Source organism: Pongo abelii, chromosome 14 (genome assembly GCF_028885655.2).
Source record: "Pongo abelii isolate AG06213 chromosome 14, NHGRI_mPonAbe1-v2.0_pri, whole genome shotgun sequence".
Classification (NCBI taxonomy): Eukaryota; Metazoa; Chordata; class Mammalia; order Primates; family Hominidae; genus Pongo; species Pongo abelii.
The window spans coordinates 106521379-106537683 of record NC_071999.2 but is presented as its reverse complement, the minus strand read 5'-3'; the positions used below and the strand labels follow the sequence as shown (position 1 = coordinate 106537683).

Genomic DNA, 16305 nt, shown 5'->3' with positions numbered 1-16305 from the left:
AGGCAAACTGATATGATGCATATCAACTTCAAGCATTTTACTGATATTCCACTTCAAAAGGGGGGCACTCAGTTCCAACAGGCTCTGTATAAGAAGTCTGATCATAACTGACCTATTCTTGTAACGATTCTAGCATAATGCTACTCCTGATCATGGGCCAGAGTGGCCTTGACTTCTGCAAGTTCCCCTGCGGTCTGATACTAAGTAAGGCATGTCTTCCCTGGCTCTGACCTTGAGCTCCCTTTGAATGGTCTCCACTGTTTGCCCTCTGGGGGCGGTAGACCAGCTTGGTGTTGAGTCAGACACACTGACACTGCATTCTGGGCTAGTAAGCTAAGGTGAATGTACCTCATTCCCTTTTCTGAGCAGCTTCTAATGTGTAAACCCTGCCTGGCTGCCATGAGGGGAGCTGGGAATGCATGCTGCCAGCTAACCTGCTGGAATGTAAGTCCCATGAGGGCAGCTCCTTTTTCTGTTTACTGACGAATCCTACACACCCAAAACTTGGGGGCGCAGTAAGTATTTAAAAAGCTCTCCAATTCTTCCTACCCCTTTTAGCTAGTGTGAATATAAACCAAGAGTGCTGTAATCTGACACTTGGTTTACCCTCTCCCCCAACCCTGATGGAGAAGACTGAGAGGATGCTGCTGGGTGCATGTGGAATACAGGTGGTGAGGAGGCAGAAGGACTGAGAATTCCAGCCTCACATGCAGCCTCAAGCACTCTTCAGAGGAGCAAGTCACTTGTACTTGTTACAGGTCTAGATGGAGTTCTAAGGCCTTCTTAAACCCAGCCTTGAAACGTTCACAACATTCAAGCTTAGAGCCTCTAGTGCGATGTCAACGAGGCTGGGCACAGTGGGCTCTTCAGTGAAGACATGGCTGGAAAAAGCTGCAGCTCTTGGTTCTAAAAGCCTTAGGCTTTTTGACAGTTTTACCTCTGTATTCCCAGAGCCTAGAGCACAATCTTTTACCCAATAGGCTCTATAAGTATTTGTGACTGAAAGAAGAAAAACCTTCCTCCTCACAACTAACTCTTACCATCTTAAACTTTTGGGGGGATAATTTCAAGCAAAAGTCCCAACCCCTAAACAATGTTTATTATCTCTTCTCCTTGTTCATTAAGCCACTAATTACTGGAGTTCAAAACCATGTAACAGCACCTACTAGCTTTGTGACATGCCACTATGACCCTCGTGCTACTGGCCAACCTCATGACATGAAAACTGGCATGACACAGTTTTCAAGAAGCCTGACCTGTGTATTTCCCGAGTGGTTTTAGGTTTACCATTTATTTTTAACAGCTATACGTTGGTTCCCATTACATGCAGTGTTTACTGGTTTTTTTTGTGTTTGTTTTTTTCTGTTTGCCCTCTGGGCGCGGTAGACCAGCTTGGTGTTGAGTCAGACACACTGACACTGCATTCTGGGCTAGTAAGCTAAGGTGAATGTACCTCATTCCCTTTTCTGAGCAGCTTCTAATGTGTAAACCCTGCCTGGCTGCCATGAGGGGAGCTGTTTTTTTGTTTTTTCATTTTTTGAGTTTTGTTCTTGCTGCCCAGGCTGGAGGGCAGTGGCGCGATCTCGGCTCACCACAACCTTTACCTCCTGGGTTCAAGTGATTCTCCTGCCTCAGCCTCCCGAATAGCTGGGATTACATGCACATGCCACCACGCCCAGCTAATTTTGTATTTTTAGTAGAGACGGGGTTTCTCCACATTAGTCAAGCTAGTCTCAAACTCCTGACTTCAGGTGATCCGCCCCACTCGGCCTCCCAAAGTGCTGGGATTACAGGCATGAGCCACCACGCCCGGCCATAGTGTTGTATTAAATAATGCAGATAGAGGTCCTGATTCTAAGCCAGGCCCATTGTCTCTTTGTGGGCTATGGCTTTGTTGACCACTTGCAGCTTTGTCTGTAGGGTCATCTGGCTGGACTATTTTGTTGGGGAATCTTTAGGTAATCTCACCAGGGGGTTAGATTTTTCAAGGATCTTCTACTTTCATGTCTGTGAGTACCTGTCTGCCTGCCAGTACCCTGGGAACCAACTGAGGGACAAAGCTGGGGCAGGGAGTGTCACCACATTTAGTATGTCCATGTTCCCTCGATCCTTTGTCCAACTGTGCCTGGTGTCCCCTGGTTTTTATCCTCTGCAGAGAAGAATCTGAAAGCTTTCACCAGGATGAGGGAAAGAGAGTCGCCTTACTCTGAAGAGTGAGGGAAGTGATATGGAAAAAATTTTACAGAGATTTTAGGCCAATAGTGCTATCTTTAGGAATTTCCCAGGGTACCTGGAGCTAATAATTATTGAGACTTCTGAAGGGTTCTGCAGTGGTAATGAGCTACTTCTCAGCTTCTCACATTGTCAGCTTAGGATTCAACTTTCTTAGGTTACTAAGTCAGTTAAGAATCATCTTTCAGCTGTTCATTTTACCAAATGCTATTTCCTTTCTTCTTCCTAGTGGGCTTGTGTCTTTAAAAAACTCAAGTTAGTGGATTTGGGGGTAGGGGAAAGAAAATGTGTATATTTTAAGCTATCATCCTACCTCAAAGCTGGTTAAAGTACTTTCTTTAGCAATTTCCTCAAAAGGAGTATATATGGTAAAATAGTTCTGAATCCTTATTTAACTGAAAACAAATTTGTTTATATTGATGATGATATCTTAGCTGGGTATAGTACTCTTGAGTCAAATTCTTTCCTATGTAGCAGACACTATTCTAAGATTTCTAACTTCCAGTTTATAGAGCATGAACATAATCTCACTGTACATTCCTTGCATCTTCTTTCTTTTCTTCTAGAAGCTTTAAAAAAGTATTTGTTTTTTATATGCCTAGTGGAGGTACTTTTTAAATTAATCCTGTCTGAATCTCAGTGAGTGTTTCCAAGAATACCTAAGGCTTTCTTAAGAACAGTGAGAAAAAAATCTCTATAATCTTTTTAAAAATTATCCTTCATTTCCATTTTTCTTTTCATGAAACTCCTAGTATGCATTTATGTCTAAAATCTTTTGGATCTTCCCTCCATCTCTCTTATGATTTCATTCTCTTTACCTTTTTGCTACGTATTTTGAGATACTTCCATTTATTCCTTTGAGTCACTAATTTGGATCTTAGTAGTGACCATCCTACCTTCCACATTGACTGCTGAATTGTTTTATTTAGAAAAATCACAGTTTTTTAGTTCATTAAGTCTTTCTTCTCTAATTCAGTATTTTTAAGTGTTCTTCCTATTTTTCAGTAAGCACAGTCATCTGCCTCCTACAACAGCAGCTCTAAAACTGAGCACCACCTGTCCTTAGTAAGTCTTCTAGGTCTTCCTCCCTAGATGAGTAATTCTTTTCCTGTTTACATCAGGGACTCTGCTCAATATGCAGGCCAAAGAGTTAGGCAGTGGTTTGCTGGTAAATGCTTAACAAACAACTGGGGTGTGGGGGAAGGAGAAAAGCCACAGGGTACAACCAATTTCCTTATAGTAAAAACTTTCTTCATGGCTGATTTCAAACTACCAACTTCAAAGAGGATGGCTTATGAAGATGTGCACACATGGCACTCACAAGCGCAGCCCAGCTCCCATGGAGAGAGTCCCCGGAGAGGTATTCCAATAGTCTAAATGCTATCTCATCCTTAAAGCCATTCTTTATTCCCTCAAATGGAACTGGGTTTCCGGTGTTTCTTTGTTGTTGTTGTTGTTGTGTTTTTTTCTCTTCTATCAAGATACTTTGCTTACATCTTTAACAGGCACTTACTTTATCCTGTCCTGTAGTATAGTGGGTACTTTACATTATTATTTCTCTCATGATGTCAGCTCACTAAGAGCAGGTAAAATATACACATCTTTGATTTTCTTCTAGAGCCTATACCAATTATTTGTTGAATGACTTTAATGATTGAATTCAGTCCAAATATCATAGTAGTATTTTTAAAACTATAGATATACTTGACTAAATTCAGCGGAAAAAAGAGAAGTATAATTAATTATATACTTTTTGTGTTGAGTGAAATTTTTACCAGAAGATCTGTAACTTCTTAAAAGAAAGAGATAATTCTGACAATTTCTTTCAATGGGGCTTGGGGTTGAAGTATAGGAAGGTATCAGAGAAATAAGCCCAAAATGTTCATTATAGGCCAAATGAAATTATAGTTCTTAAAATATCTTCTTACTCATGTTCCATTTATTTTTCAGAATCAAGGGAAACCGCTTTTCAACATCCACATCTAAAGAGATGACAAGAATAATTTCTCGTGTAACCTATTATTTAATTTTAGAAGCAGTCATTTCAAAGTTTAACTCTAAGAATCTCTAGTAAAACTGGCTTAGTCTACATACAAATAAATGTGGGATAATAAACATATACAATAGAAAATTTTAATGCAGTCATAAAAATAGGTGCTTGCCTGTGAATAGTGCCTAGGATAGCTGGACAGATGGGAAGCAGATGGGGAACCCCAAAGGGGCAAAATGACCTGGCCCCAAACATATGGAGAGGATCCTGGATTAACTGTAGTTACCACTTCCTGCGGTCTCTTGGGCACATATATCAAACAGTCAAAGACGATACAGTTTAAAATATCTAAGACCTGATTTGGGGGGAAAATGGAGAATGAGAAATACATCAATCTGAAGAAGAATGAGAGACAGTAACCATTCAAAGAAGAACGAACTGACATGAAAATAACAAGAAAATAAAACAAGAGGGAGACATTAAGAATGGCAAATAAAGGAGTGTGTTTCTAAAGTATTTAGAGGCAATATAACAACATGTAGCGTACCCTGATTGAAAACATTTGTGATTTATGAATTTGAACCCCAGCATAACTCAAAGACTACTCAAATAGGAGTTGAATAAGCCTAGGTTCAATTCCTGGCATTATTATCTTACTGGTCATTTAGCTTTACTGATATCTCTGAGCTCTAGTTTCCTCACATGTAAAATGAAGGCTGCAATTAAATAATTGCTAAAAGCAATGTATGCCAATTTTAAAAATTGGTCTAAGCATAAAAAAAAAAATTGTGGTGTCCAAGCTGTTAATTCCTTACCAAAAAATAAATGTAATATATTATATGCATCACAGAAAACTGCAATATTTAGGTTTAAGTACATTTCTGAGTTTGAAGGGGATCCCTTCTCTAGAGAATTTGGGATATTCTCTATTGTTGCAAAACATCCAGCACATACTAATCAACTCTGATTAGAAAATTTAAATGCCCCATTTTCTTCTTCTCTGGGATACTTTACCATACATACATATAGACAGACTTATATATAAATGTGTGTATGTGTGTGTATATATATATATAAAAATACCCATACATGTATATAATGTTTGTTTTAAAGGTTCTCTGTAGTTTTTCCGTTTTCTCCTTCTGCCCACTGTTTCTTATCACCATCACTGAATTGCCAGGGAGACATAAAAACATGGAAGTCCTAAGTCCACTTCAAAACGTACTACAACTTTTAATTAAAATTTTAGGAAGGACAAGAAACCAAATGTTAGGATCAAAATAGAATGAACTTGTTATCTGGATACATGTATAAATGATTAAAAATATCCAAAGTAGCGGCCAGGTACAGTAGCTCACACCTGTAATCCCAGCGCTTTGGGAGGCCGAGGTGGGCGGATCACGAGGTCAAGAGTTCGAGTTCAAGCCTGGCCAACATGGTGAAACCCCATCTCTACTAAAAATATAAAAATTAGCCAGGTGTAGTGGCACATGCCTGTAACCCCGACTACTTGGAAGGCTGCCGCAGGAGAATCGCTTGAAACCGGAAGGCGGAGTTGCAGTAAGCCAAGATCGTGCCACTACACTCCAGCCTGGGCGAAAGAGCAAAACACCGTCTCAAAAAAAAAAAAAAAAAAAAAATCCAAAGTAATCCTTTCTCATCAGTACCATGGGTAAGATTTTTTTTTTCATTAATTCAACAAATACTTAGTATCTACTATGTTTTGTGCTAGGGATAAAATGAAAAGCAATGACGTAAGGGGTTCTTAGCCTCATTAAACCAACAAACATTAAAAGAACAGTCACAAAAGTATAAAACTACTATCCTGGTTGTATTTTATTTTGTATTTTTAAAAATTCAAAAGTTTAGGAAAAACAACCTAATAAATCATTAGTTTTGGTTTTAAGATCCCAAATTAGAGCCATTCTTCATTTGCCTTAATACTAATGATAAAACTCTATAACACTAAAGTTTTAAAACAATATTCCAATCAGTTATCTCTGTTGAGTCTGTTGAGTCTTATGAAAACTCTGTATTGTAAATTCTGAATTGAAAACTGCTTTATAAATGCACCCAACAACTCAATGACATCAACTTGACTTGAATCTATATATAGCTCCTAATATGAATGTGAGTCATTTTACATTAAAACACTTTAATGAATATAAAGAACACTTGAAATATGGGACAGACTATCTAACCTTCATACCTCACTAGCTCATTAAAAATGTAGGTAGAGGCTTTCACCTGAGTAACATTTCTATTAAGTCTCATCTAAATCTTATCTCTCAATATCTTATGTTAACTATGTTTTGAATGTTCACTAAAGGGTTTTCTCTATCTCCCTCTTGATGAGTAATTTTTCTACTACCTGGAAATGCTCGCTGATAACTTTGCAGTGTTAAATTTCACATTCCACTCATTACTTTATTGAAAACTTCATTTTTCAGAATAAAATCATCATCTTCCTAGATTTTCATTAATAGGACTAGAATCTGGTTTTCTGAAATTTTCAGTGCTATTTTCATTAACATGTCTCTTAAAAATCACTTTAGAAGAGTTCCTTATATACTCACCTCAGTAGAAAATACAAATCTGATTTGATTTTCAGAAACCAGAAAGTCAGGCAGGCTAATGATCTATCTACATGTTTTGCTCCAAAACACTGGACTCAGAACAATTCACATGGTTGAACTCTGCACTCCACAGACTGCAGATTATCACACTCATGAGTCACCCATAAATACTCAAAATCATGAATGTAAACAGTCTTGCATGTTCTAAAAATGCTAACTAAGTATAATATAAGCCAAAAGGCCTTAATTTCAAAATAGAATGAAATTATGTATTACAATAAAGTATAAAAACAACAACTTTAAAACACTAAAATATTTTAATACATACAAACCTTTGAAGCCATCAGGATACACATCAGAGAGAAATTTAGTGCTGATGTCTCCTTTTACAAAGTGTGAGTTGATTATCACCTCTCGAAGTAATGCAATATTATGTGTAACACCTAAAAGTAAAATGACATCAAATTGAAGAACAATGAATCAGTGAAAAATTGAATTCTGATAATCTGGAGAAATTTATCATCATTGTTTTATGACCTAGCAGAAACCATTCAAGATTACTTATTTCCTTGAATTCTATTAACAACAATAAATATCTGAACTTGTGGTATCAATAAAACACTAAATATAAACTTAAGAAGCTTGGTATTGCCAAGTGAAGTCAACTGGCTGTATTAGGGTGGTGCAAAAGTAATTGTGGTTTTGGGCCGTGAAGTTTAAATCATTAAAACTAGGCTCAAACATATCTTTATTCATCAAAATAGGAACCATTACATCAGCTCCTTTTTCTCAATGAGAAATAAGTTTGTTTATTCCTGTAGCATAAAAATCCATGCTTTGGGATTTGACGAACTCTTGGAGAGCATTTTTTGCATCCTGCTGGTTGTGGAAGCGTTTTCCCTGCAAAAGGTTGAGATGCTTGAAGTGGTGGTTGGTTGGTGAGAGGTCAGGTGAATATGCTGGATGAGAAAAAACTTCATAGCCCAACTCATTCAAATTTTAAGCATTGGTTGTGTGACGTGCAGTTGGGTGTTGTCATGGAGAAAAACTGGACCCTTCTCGTCGACCAACGCCAGCTACAAGCATTGCAGTTTTTGGTGTAACCCATCCATTTGCTGAGCATACTTCTCAGATGTAATGGTTTCACCAGGATTCAGAAAGCTGGAGTGGATCAGACAAGCAACAGACCACTAAACAGTGACCATGACCTTTTTTTGGTGCAAGTTTGGCTTTGGGAAGTGCTTTGGAGCTTCTTCTTGGTCCAGCCATTGAGCTGATCATCGCTGGTTGTCATATAAAATCCACTTTTCATCACACATCACAATCCAAGAAATGGTTCATTGCCTTGTAGAACAGGAAAAGACAACACTTCAAAATGACAATATTTTTTATTTTCAGTCAGCTCATGAGGCACCCACTCATGGAGCTTTTTCATCTTTCCAATTTGCTTCAAATGCCAAACGACCGTAGAATGGTTGACACTGAGTTCTTCAGCAACTTCTCATGTAGCTTTAAAAGGATGAGCTTCGATGACTGCTCTCAATTGGTTGTTATCAACTTCCAAAGGCCGGCCACTAAGCTCCTCATCTTCAAGGTTCTCATCTCCTTTGCAAAACTTCTTGAACCATCACTGCACTGTACGTTCATCAGCAGTTCCTAGGCCAAATGCGTTGCTGATGTTGCAAGTTGTCTCTGCTGCTTTACGTCCCATTTTAAACTCAAATAAGAAAATTGCTCAGATTTGCTTTTTGTCTAACATCATTTCCATACTCTAAATATAAAATAAACAGCAAGTAGTAAGTCATTAGCAAAAAAAAAGCAAGAAATGTACATTAAAATGATGTATAAGATAACCACATTTATTTAAGAACGTATTCCAATATCAAACAGCAAATTTCAGCAATGCAAAAACCGCAGTTATGTTTACACCAACCTAATAAATGTTGTTTCAATAAATGGTACTAGAACAACCAGCTAACCATTTGGACCAAAAAAAAAAAAAAAAAGTCCAGGCACGGTGGCTCACACATGTAATTCCAGCACTTTGGGAGGCCGAGGCAGGCAGATCATGAGGTAAGGAGTTCGAGACCAGCCTGGCCAACACAGTGAAACCCCATCTCTACTAAAAATACAAAAACTAGCTGGGCGTGGTGGTGGCAGGCGCCTGTAATCCCTGCTACTTGGGAGGCTGAGGCAAGAAAATTGCTTGAACCTGGGAGGTGGAGGTTGCAGTGAGCCGAGATCGCACCACTGCACTCCCGCCTCAGCGACGGAGCTAGACACCATCTCAAAAAAAAAAAAAATTAACCTCAACCCTAACACCTAACAACATAGACAAAAAATTAACTCCAAATGAATCACAAACCTATTTTCATAACTATAGTAGAAAATATGGAGGAAAAAATCTGTTACCTTAAGGTAGGCAACAGATTCTTAGTACACAGAAACCATGCACTATAAAAATATTGACAAATTGTACTTCATCAAAATTTAAGTCTGCTCCTCAAAAGAGGCAACTAAGAAAATAAAATAGCAAACTACAGCCTGAGAGAAAATATTCACATTAAATTTATTATTATTATATTTTTTGAGACAGGGTCTCACTCTGTCGCCCAGGTCAGAGTGCAGTGGTGCAATCTCGGCTCACTGAAGCTTCAGCCTCCCAGGCTCAGGGATCCTCCTGTCTCAGCCTCCCAAATAGCTAGGACCACAGGTGCATGCCACCATGCCCAGCTAATTTTTTTTTTTTCTTTGAGACGGAGTCTCGCTCTGTTGCCAGGCTAGAGTGCAATGGCACAATCTCGGCTCACTGCAACCTCTGCCTCCTAGGTTCAAGCGATTATCCTGCCTCAGCCTCCTAAGTAGCTGGGATTACAGGAACATGCCACCACACCCAGTTAATTTTTGTATTTTTACTAGACGCGGGGTTTCACCATGTTGGCCAGGTTGGTCTCGATCTCCTGACCTCGTGATCCACCCGCCTCAGCCTCCCGAAGTGCTAGGATTACAGGCGTGAGCCACTGCATCCGGCCGCCCAGCTAATTTTTATATTTTTTGTAGAGACACATTTTTGCTATGTTGCCCAGGCTGGTCTTGAACTCCTGGGCTCAAGTGATCCGCCCACCTTGGCCTCCCAAAGTACTAGGATTATAGGCATAAGCCACCGTGTCTGGCCCACAATACATATATTGAACAAGGGAGTTGCATCTACAAATATATAAGGAACACTTACAACACAATTATAAGACAAAAAACAAACCAAGTAAAAAAACACAGTCAAAATGTCCACTAAGCATAGGAAAAATTGTTCAACATCATTATTGTTAAAGAAATACGATGAGATGCCACCAATGTACCAATTTACATGGCCAAAGTGAAAAGACAGATAATAGTGCTAGTCAGGATATGGAACAAGGAGAATTGTCACACTGTGGTGGCAATATAAAATGATACACACACTTTGGAACAGTTTGGCAGTTTCTGGAAAAGTTAAACATATACTCACTGATTCAGACAACTCACTCCTACGTATTAAGTTAAGTTAAATAAAAACATATGTCTATACAAGGAATTATATACAAAGGTTAATAGCAGCTTTATTGACTATAATCAAAACCTGGAAACAATTTAAATCTCCAACAACAGGCAAATGAATGAAAAAAACTGGGCTTGTCCATACAATGGAATTCTATTCCACATACACACAAAAAGAGTCAATAACACATGAAATAACAAGGATGAATCTAAAAATAATTATGCTGAGTTAAAAAGGCAAGACCAAAAATCATGCATAATAATGTATAGTTCCATTAATATAAAATTTTAGGACATGCAAACGAGCCTACAGTGACAGAAAGCAGATCATGTGGTTACACTGGGAAAGGGGTAGAGGGAGGGTAAATGGCAAAGACCATAAGGAAATTTCTGGAGGTGAAAGAAGTGTTCAACACCATGGCTGTGGTAATGGTTTCACAGGTGTATATGTATGTCAAAACTCATAAAATTGAATACTTTAAATATCAGAAATTTATTATGTCAAGTATACCTCAATAAGTCATTTTTTAAAGACGCATGTAATCTAGTAGAAAAAAATTGAGCCTAGTACACAATGACAATTTCAAAGTACAGGTGATGACTGAATAACAGGAGAGTTAGGGGTGCCTCCTGCACAGACAAAAATCCATATATAACTTTTGATGCTCCAAAAAAGTAAATACTAATAACATACTGTTGACTGAAACCCTTGCTGAAAACATAGTCAATTACACTTTTATATATTATATATATTAAATACTGCAGTCTTGCAATAAAGCTAAAGAAAATGTTGTGAAGCAAATCATAAGAGAAAATACATTTACTATTCATCAAGTGGAAGTGGATCATCATAACAGTCTTCCTCCTCCTCTTCAGGTTGAGTAGACTGAGGAAAAGGAGGAAGAGGAGGGGCTGGTCTTGTTGTCTCAGGGGTTGCAGAGGCAGGAGAGGTGGAGGAGGTGGAAGCGGAGGCAGGAGAGGTGGCACACTCTGTATAACTATGAATATGCTTTGTAATTTTTTGTCTGCCTTTTTTGCTTTTTCATTTCTCTAAAAATGTTTCTATATGAGTTCAATCCTTCTTCCACTGTTTTAGTTTTACTGCCAGTATCACAGAAGGGTCCATGTCATAAAATAAGTCAATAGCAGTCTTGAATAATCAGAATCCTTCTGCCACATTGTCTGATGTGATCCTGTTTTCTGGCACTGCTTCTTCTATGTCTTCTCCCTCATCCTCTGGCACCAATTCAGAAGCATTTATCTGCATCAAGTCATCCTCTGTTAATTCCTCGGGTGTGGTGTCTATCCACTCTTGGATTCCTCTAAGATCCATACCTTAAAACCCTTCAACCCCCACTCCACCTTTTATGTCAAATCCACAATCTCTTTCATGATTTCCTTGGTTGCCTCTTTCATAAATCCTGTGAAGTCATGCACAACATCCAGACAAAGTTTTCTCCAGCAAAAATTTTGGGCTTGATGGCTGTCACAGCTTTTTATATGACAACAATGCATCTTCAGTGGTGTAATCTTTCCAGACTTTTTCTCTTCCACAGTGTCAACGATTGTTTCCATACAGCTCTGTGTATAATGAGCCTGAAAGGTCCTTACAATACTCTGAGCTAGAGACTGAATTAGACTTGTTGGGTTTGGGGAGAAGCAGGCCACTTCGACACCTTCGATGTTAAACACATATGTTCTGGGTGGCTGGGGCTCTGTCCATATCAAAAGAACTTGAGAAGACAGCCCCTTACTGGCAAAGTACTTCCAGACTTTAGGGACAAAGCATCAATGGAATCAATCCACAAAAAGGGTTCTCATTGTCCAAGCTTTCTTGTTGTACAACCAGGAGACTGGCAGCCGGTGCTTATCATTTTTCTTCAAGGTTAGGAGATGAGTAGCTTCACAGATAAGTGCAGATCATAAACCTGACTGCATTTGCACAGAACAACAGACAGAGTTAGCCTATTCCTCCCTGTCTTAACTCCTCATGCTTGCTTCTTCTCCTTACTAAGAAATGTTCCTTGTGGCTTTTGTTTTTCCCCTCAGAATAAGGCACTTGTGTCTGCATTAAAAACCTGATCAGCAGATAACCTTTCTCTTCAATGATTTTCTTAATGGTGTCTTAATGCTGCCTCTTGGTTGGCAGAAACAGCTTCCCCTTCATATTTTGTCTTCACATTTTAAAGTCAAATCTCTTTCTAAAATTATCAAACCATCCTTGGTTGGCAATACATTCTCCAGCTTTATATCCTTCCACCTTCCTTTTGCTTTAAGTTGCCATATAACAACTTCACTTTTCCCATAAACAGTCATATTCGAGTCTATGGGAATGCCTTTCTTATAGCAATCCTGTACCCACATAAAAGCTGCATCTTCAATAGGAAATGAAAGGCGTTTCACAAAAAGTGCAAGATTTTCACACCTGCTGGTGTAGCTGCAGCAACTGCTTCATGAATTTCATTTTATTTTCTTTTACAATGGTCCTTACATGGGATTCATTTATCTTGAAATGACAGGAAACTACATCTGCAGACCTCAATCTACCATACATTATCAAGTAATTTAACTTTTTCTCGTAATGTCATGACTTTTCTCTGCTTCTTGGGAGGACCTCCAGCATTACTAGTAGCACTTTGTATGGATTCTGTCTTGTTATTCAAAGTTTATGGTTTGCACTAAACATGATGAAAAATATGCCAGAACCATAAATGATGACTTTTTACTGCCATATGCAATTTATTGGAGAGAGAACTGATCACACAGCGGTGATCAGCATCACATGGTGTTTTAAGCAGATACTTGCAACACTTGAGCTCACTCCAATACCAACAGAAGGTGGCTATGAAACTATACAGTAGTACAGTATGTACTACAGTGAATCTTAATGTGGTTATGATTTCATGCTGCGTCTTTACTGTTTGTGTACATTTCTCTCTGCTTTGAATGGCATCAGGTATGGTCTCTGTTTGTGTAAGTTTTGATAAATGTTAACTTTTATAATATATTTGTGTATATTTTAGAATAGCAAATGATGAAACAGACTAGTATCTCTATATATTTTATGTATTCATGACATACCTTTTTCTTTCTTTGGTACTTCGAGGCTATAGAGTTTGCCTGAAAGCTTTTTCAAATTGTCACAAATCTTCAAATAATTTTAGGATATATTTATTGAAAAAAAATCCAAGATAAATGGACCTGCACAGTTCAAACCAGTGTTGTTCAAAGTTCAACTGTAATATCAAAATAGGTAACTGCCACAAGAGGATACTAATAGTGTTGGGAGAGTTCTAGGATGCAGGAAGGTTTTGTGAAGAATGAAGTATCTAATCTTGGTCATCCAGATTACAAAGATGTTACACAGGAATGAAAGGAAATGGGAAGAAGCATGTCACATCCAGGGAAGGCAGAAATTACATCAAGCTTCCACAAGAAGAGCAGGTGACTACAGCATGACAGCTGAAGTCAAAGTAAACAGAGGTTTGTTCATTCCTTCCTATTACTTTAGTCCACTTTTGTATGGTTCTAATCTGTACCATTATGCTGCATAAGAAACCTACAAAGTATGATTCTGATTTTACTATTCAAGTCTCACAGAATCCCCACTTTTGCAACAATAACCATAAAGTAAGCAAAGAATCAGATAGTCAAGTTCAAATACCAGGTCTGCCTCTTACTTTAGGTAAGTTAGTTAACCTCTCAAAGCTTTAGTTTCCTCATTTATAAACTAACAATAATAGAACCTATTATGCATGACTGTTATCAGGTATAAATGATATAATGCTTAATGCAATGCTGGGCTCTCAAAAAAGAACATTACTATCCTGTTATATGGGAATAAACAAAGAGCATGAGACAAAATGTAATTAATAAAACATCAGACAGAAGTTTTCCTGCATCCTAAGCTTCAGCACTGACCTACCTAACTTCCAGTTTTGTTTTCTGTTAAGAATGGAGCTCCTGGCCAGGCACAGTGGCTCACACCTATAATCCCAGCACTTTGGGAGGCTGAGGCAGGAGGATCACAAGGTCAGCAATTTGAGACCAGCCTGGCCAACACGGTGATACCCTGTCTCTACTAAAAATACAATAATTAGCCAGGCGTGGTGGCAAGCACCTGTAATCCCAGCTATTCGTGAGGCTGAGGCCTCCCGCTTGAACCCGGGAGGCGAAGGTTGTAGTGAGCCGAGATCGCACCATTGTACGCCAGCCTGGGTGACAGAGTGAGACTCTGTCTCAAAAAAAAAAAAAAAAGAGAATGGAGCTCCTGAAATCTAAGTTTACACCTATATCTATTTGGAAAGTGTAACTTTCCTATAAGACAATGGTTGGCAAACTATGGCCTGAAGGCCAAATCTACCCTCCTACCTATTTTGTAAATAAAGTTTTATTAGAACACAGCCAGCCTGGTTTGTTTACATGTGACTGTTTTCATGTTGTAACAGCAGAGTCAAGCAGTTGTAACAGAAACCTTGTGTCCCACAAAGTCTAAAACATTTACTATCTAGCCCTTTAATCTGAGCAAACCTATCTATATCCATCAACATGTATTCTACACTATTACTCATGCAGCCATTAGATATCATGGGAAGGAAAATGAGAGCACACAATATGGTACCTGCTCTTGGGAAACTGCGCAACTAGTTATACAATAAGTAAACTACAAAGAAAAATGGGACTTTAAAAATGAGAAAATTGTGCTGGGTGCAGTGGCTCACACCTTTAATTTCAGCACTTTGGGAAGTCAAGGTGGGAGATGACTTGAGGCCAGGAGTTCAAGACCAGCCTGGGCAATGTAGCAAGACCCTGTATCTACAAAAAATAAAAACAGAAAATTAGCTGGGAATGGTGGCATGTGCCTATAGTCCCAGGTACTTGGGAGGCTGAGGCAGGAAGATCACTTGAGCCCAGGAGTTCGAGGTTGTAGTGAGCTATGACTGCATCACTGTACCCAAATCTTGGTGACAGAGAGAGACCCTATCTCTAAAAGAAAAAAAAAATTAAAAAAAAAAAAACAGAAAAAGAAGAAAATTGCAATCCAGAGAGACTGAATAGTTTACCTAATGATTAGTACATTATATATCACAATAGTTACATATATAATTATATATAAACAATTTTTAAGATGCAGTTTATTGTGACAGACTGATAGTTTCTCCTAAAACCTGCTTTTCATTTTTCCACAGTAATAGAATTTTGGCTGAGCAAAAGACACCCAGACACAGACTCCACTTTCCCATCTAGCTTGTAGCTAGGCATGACAAACTAATTCCTAGACAAAGGAAGGTAAGCTAAAGTGATGTACGCAACTTCCGACTCTCTCATTGCTTCCTTGGGCTTCCTTTCTTCTTGTCTTACTATGGGTTTCCTGATATGGCAGAAACTCAGCTTTGGCAATTCAAATGGAGTGGCGCATCAGGATGGGTGTGTGTATCTTTGAATGACCTCATGAGGCTGACTTGCACTCCTAGCAGCATGGACCAGACAGTTACATGAGAGGTAAATAAACGTCTCTCTTATTTATCCCACTGAATTTAGAAATCTTTGTTACAGCAGGTTACCCTGTACCCTAGTGCATGTGTCTAAGCGAGCAGGGCACACCTTTTCAATATGACTTTCCATCTGTAAGCTAGCCAATGTTAACAGCTTAACATATATACCCTCCCAGGCATTTTCCTATGCATCTCTTTTATACTAGACCATATCCACAACCATATGGAAAATCCTGAGCATTTCTGTTCCTGACTCAACAGATGCTATGTATCTAAATTTTATAAAGGCCAATTCTCAATTTATCAAAACTGCCTCAAAACATTTAGAAAACGTTCACAAATTCAAATTAATGCTATTCCTTTAGCTACACAAAAATTCCATGGAAAAAGTTCTATATATCAGAATCGATCATATTGTTCACTATATACATATATATATCTTATAGATCGCTTTATGTACACACACACACACACACAC

At 38.5% G+C, this 16305-nt stretch overlaps 1 protein-coding gene across 5 annotated transcripts in view; it reads right to left on the bottom strand.

Annotated features, from left to right (window-relative positions):
- The window catches only part of PCCA (propionyl-CoA carboxylase subunit alpha), a 461053-nt gene that overhangs the window by 204413 nt on the left and 240335 nt on the right, over positions 1-16305 (bottom strand). For 3 of the 5 annotated variants that reach the window (XM_024230769.3, XM_054529192.2, XM_054529194.2), the window contains exon 17: positions 7131-7241. The exons of the other annotated variants lie outside the window; for them this stretch is intronic. In XM_024230769.3, the coding sequence (XP_024086537.1) occupies positions 7131-7241 (111 nt within the window). The remainder of the gene's footprint in view (positions 1-7130; positions 7242-16305) is intronic. 5 annotated transcript variants of the gene reach the window in all.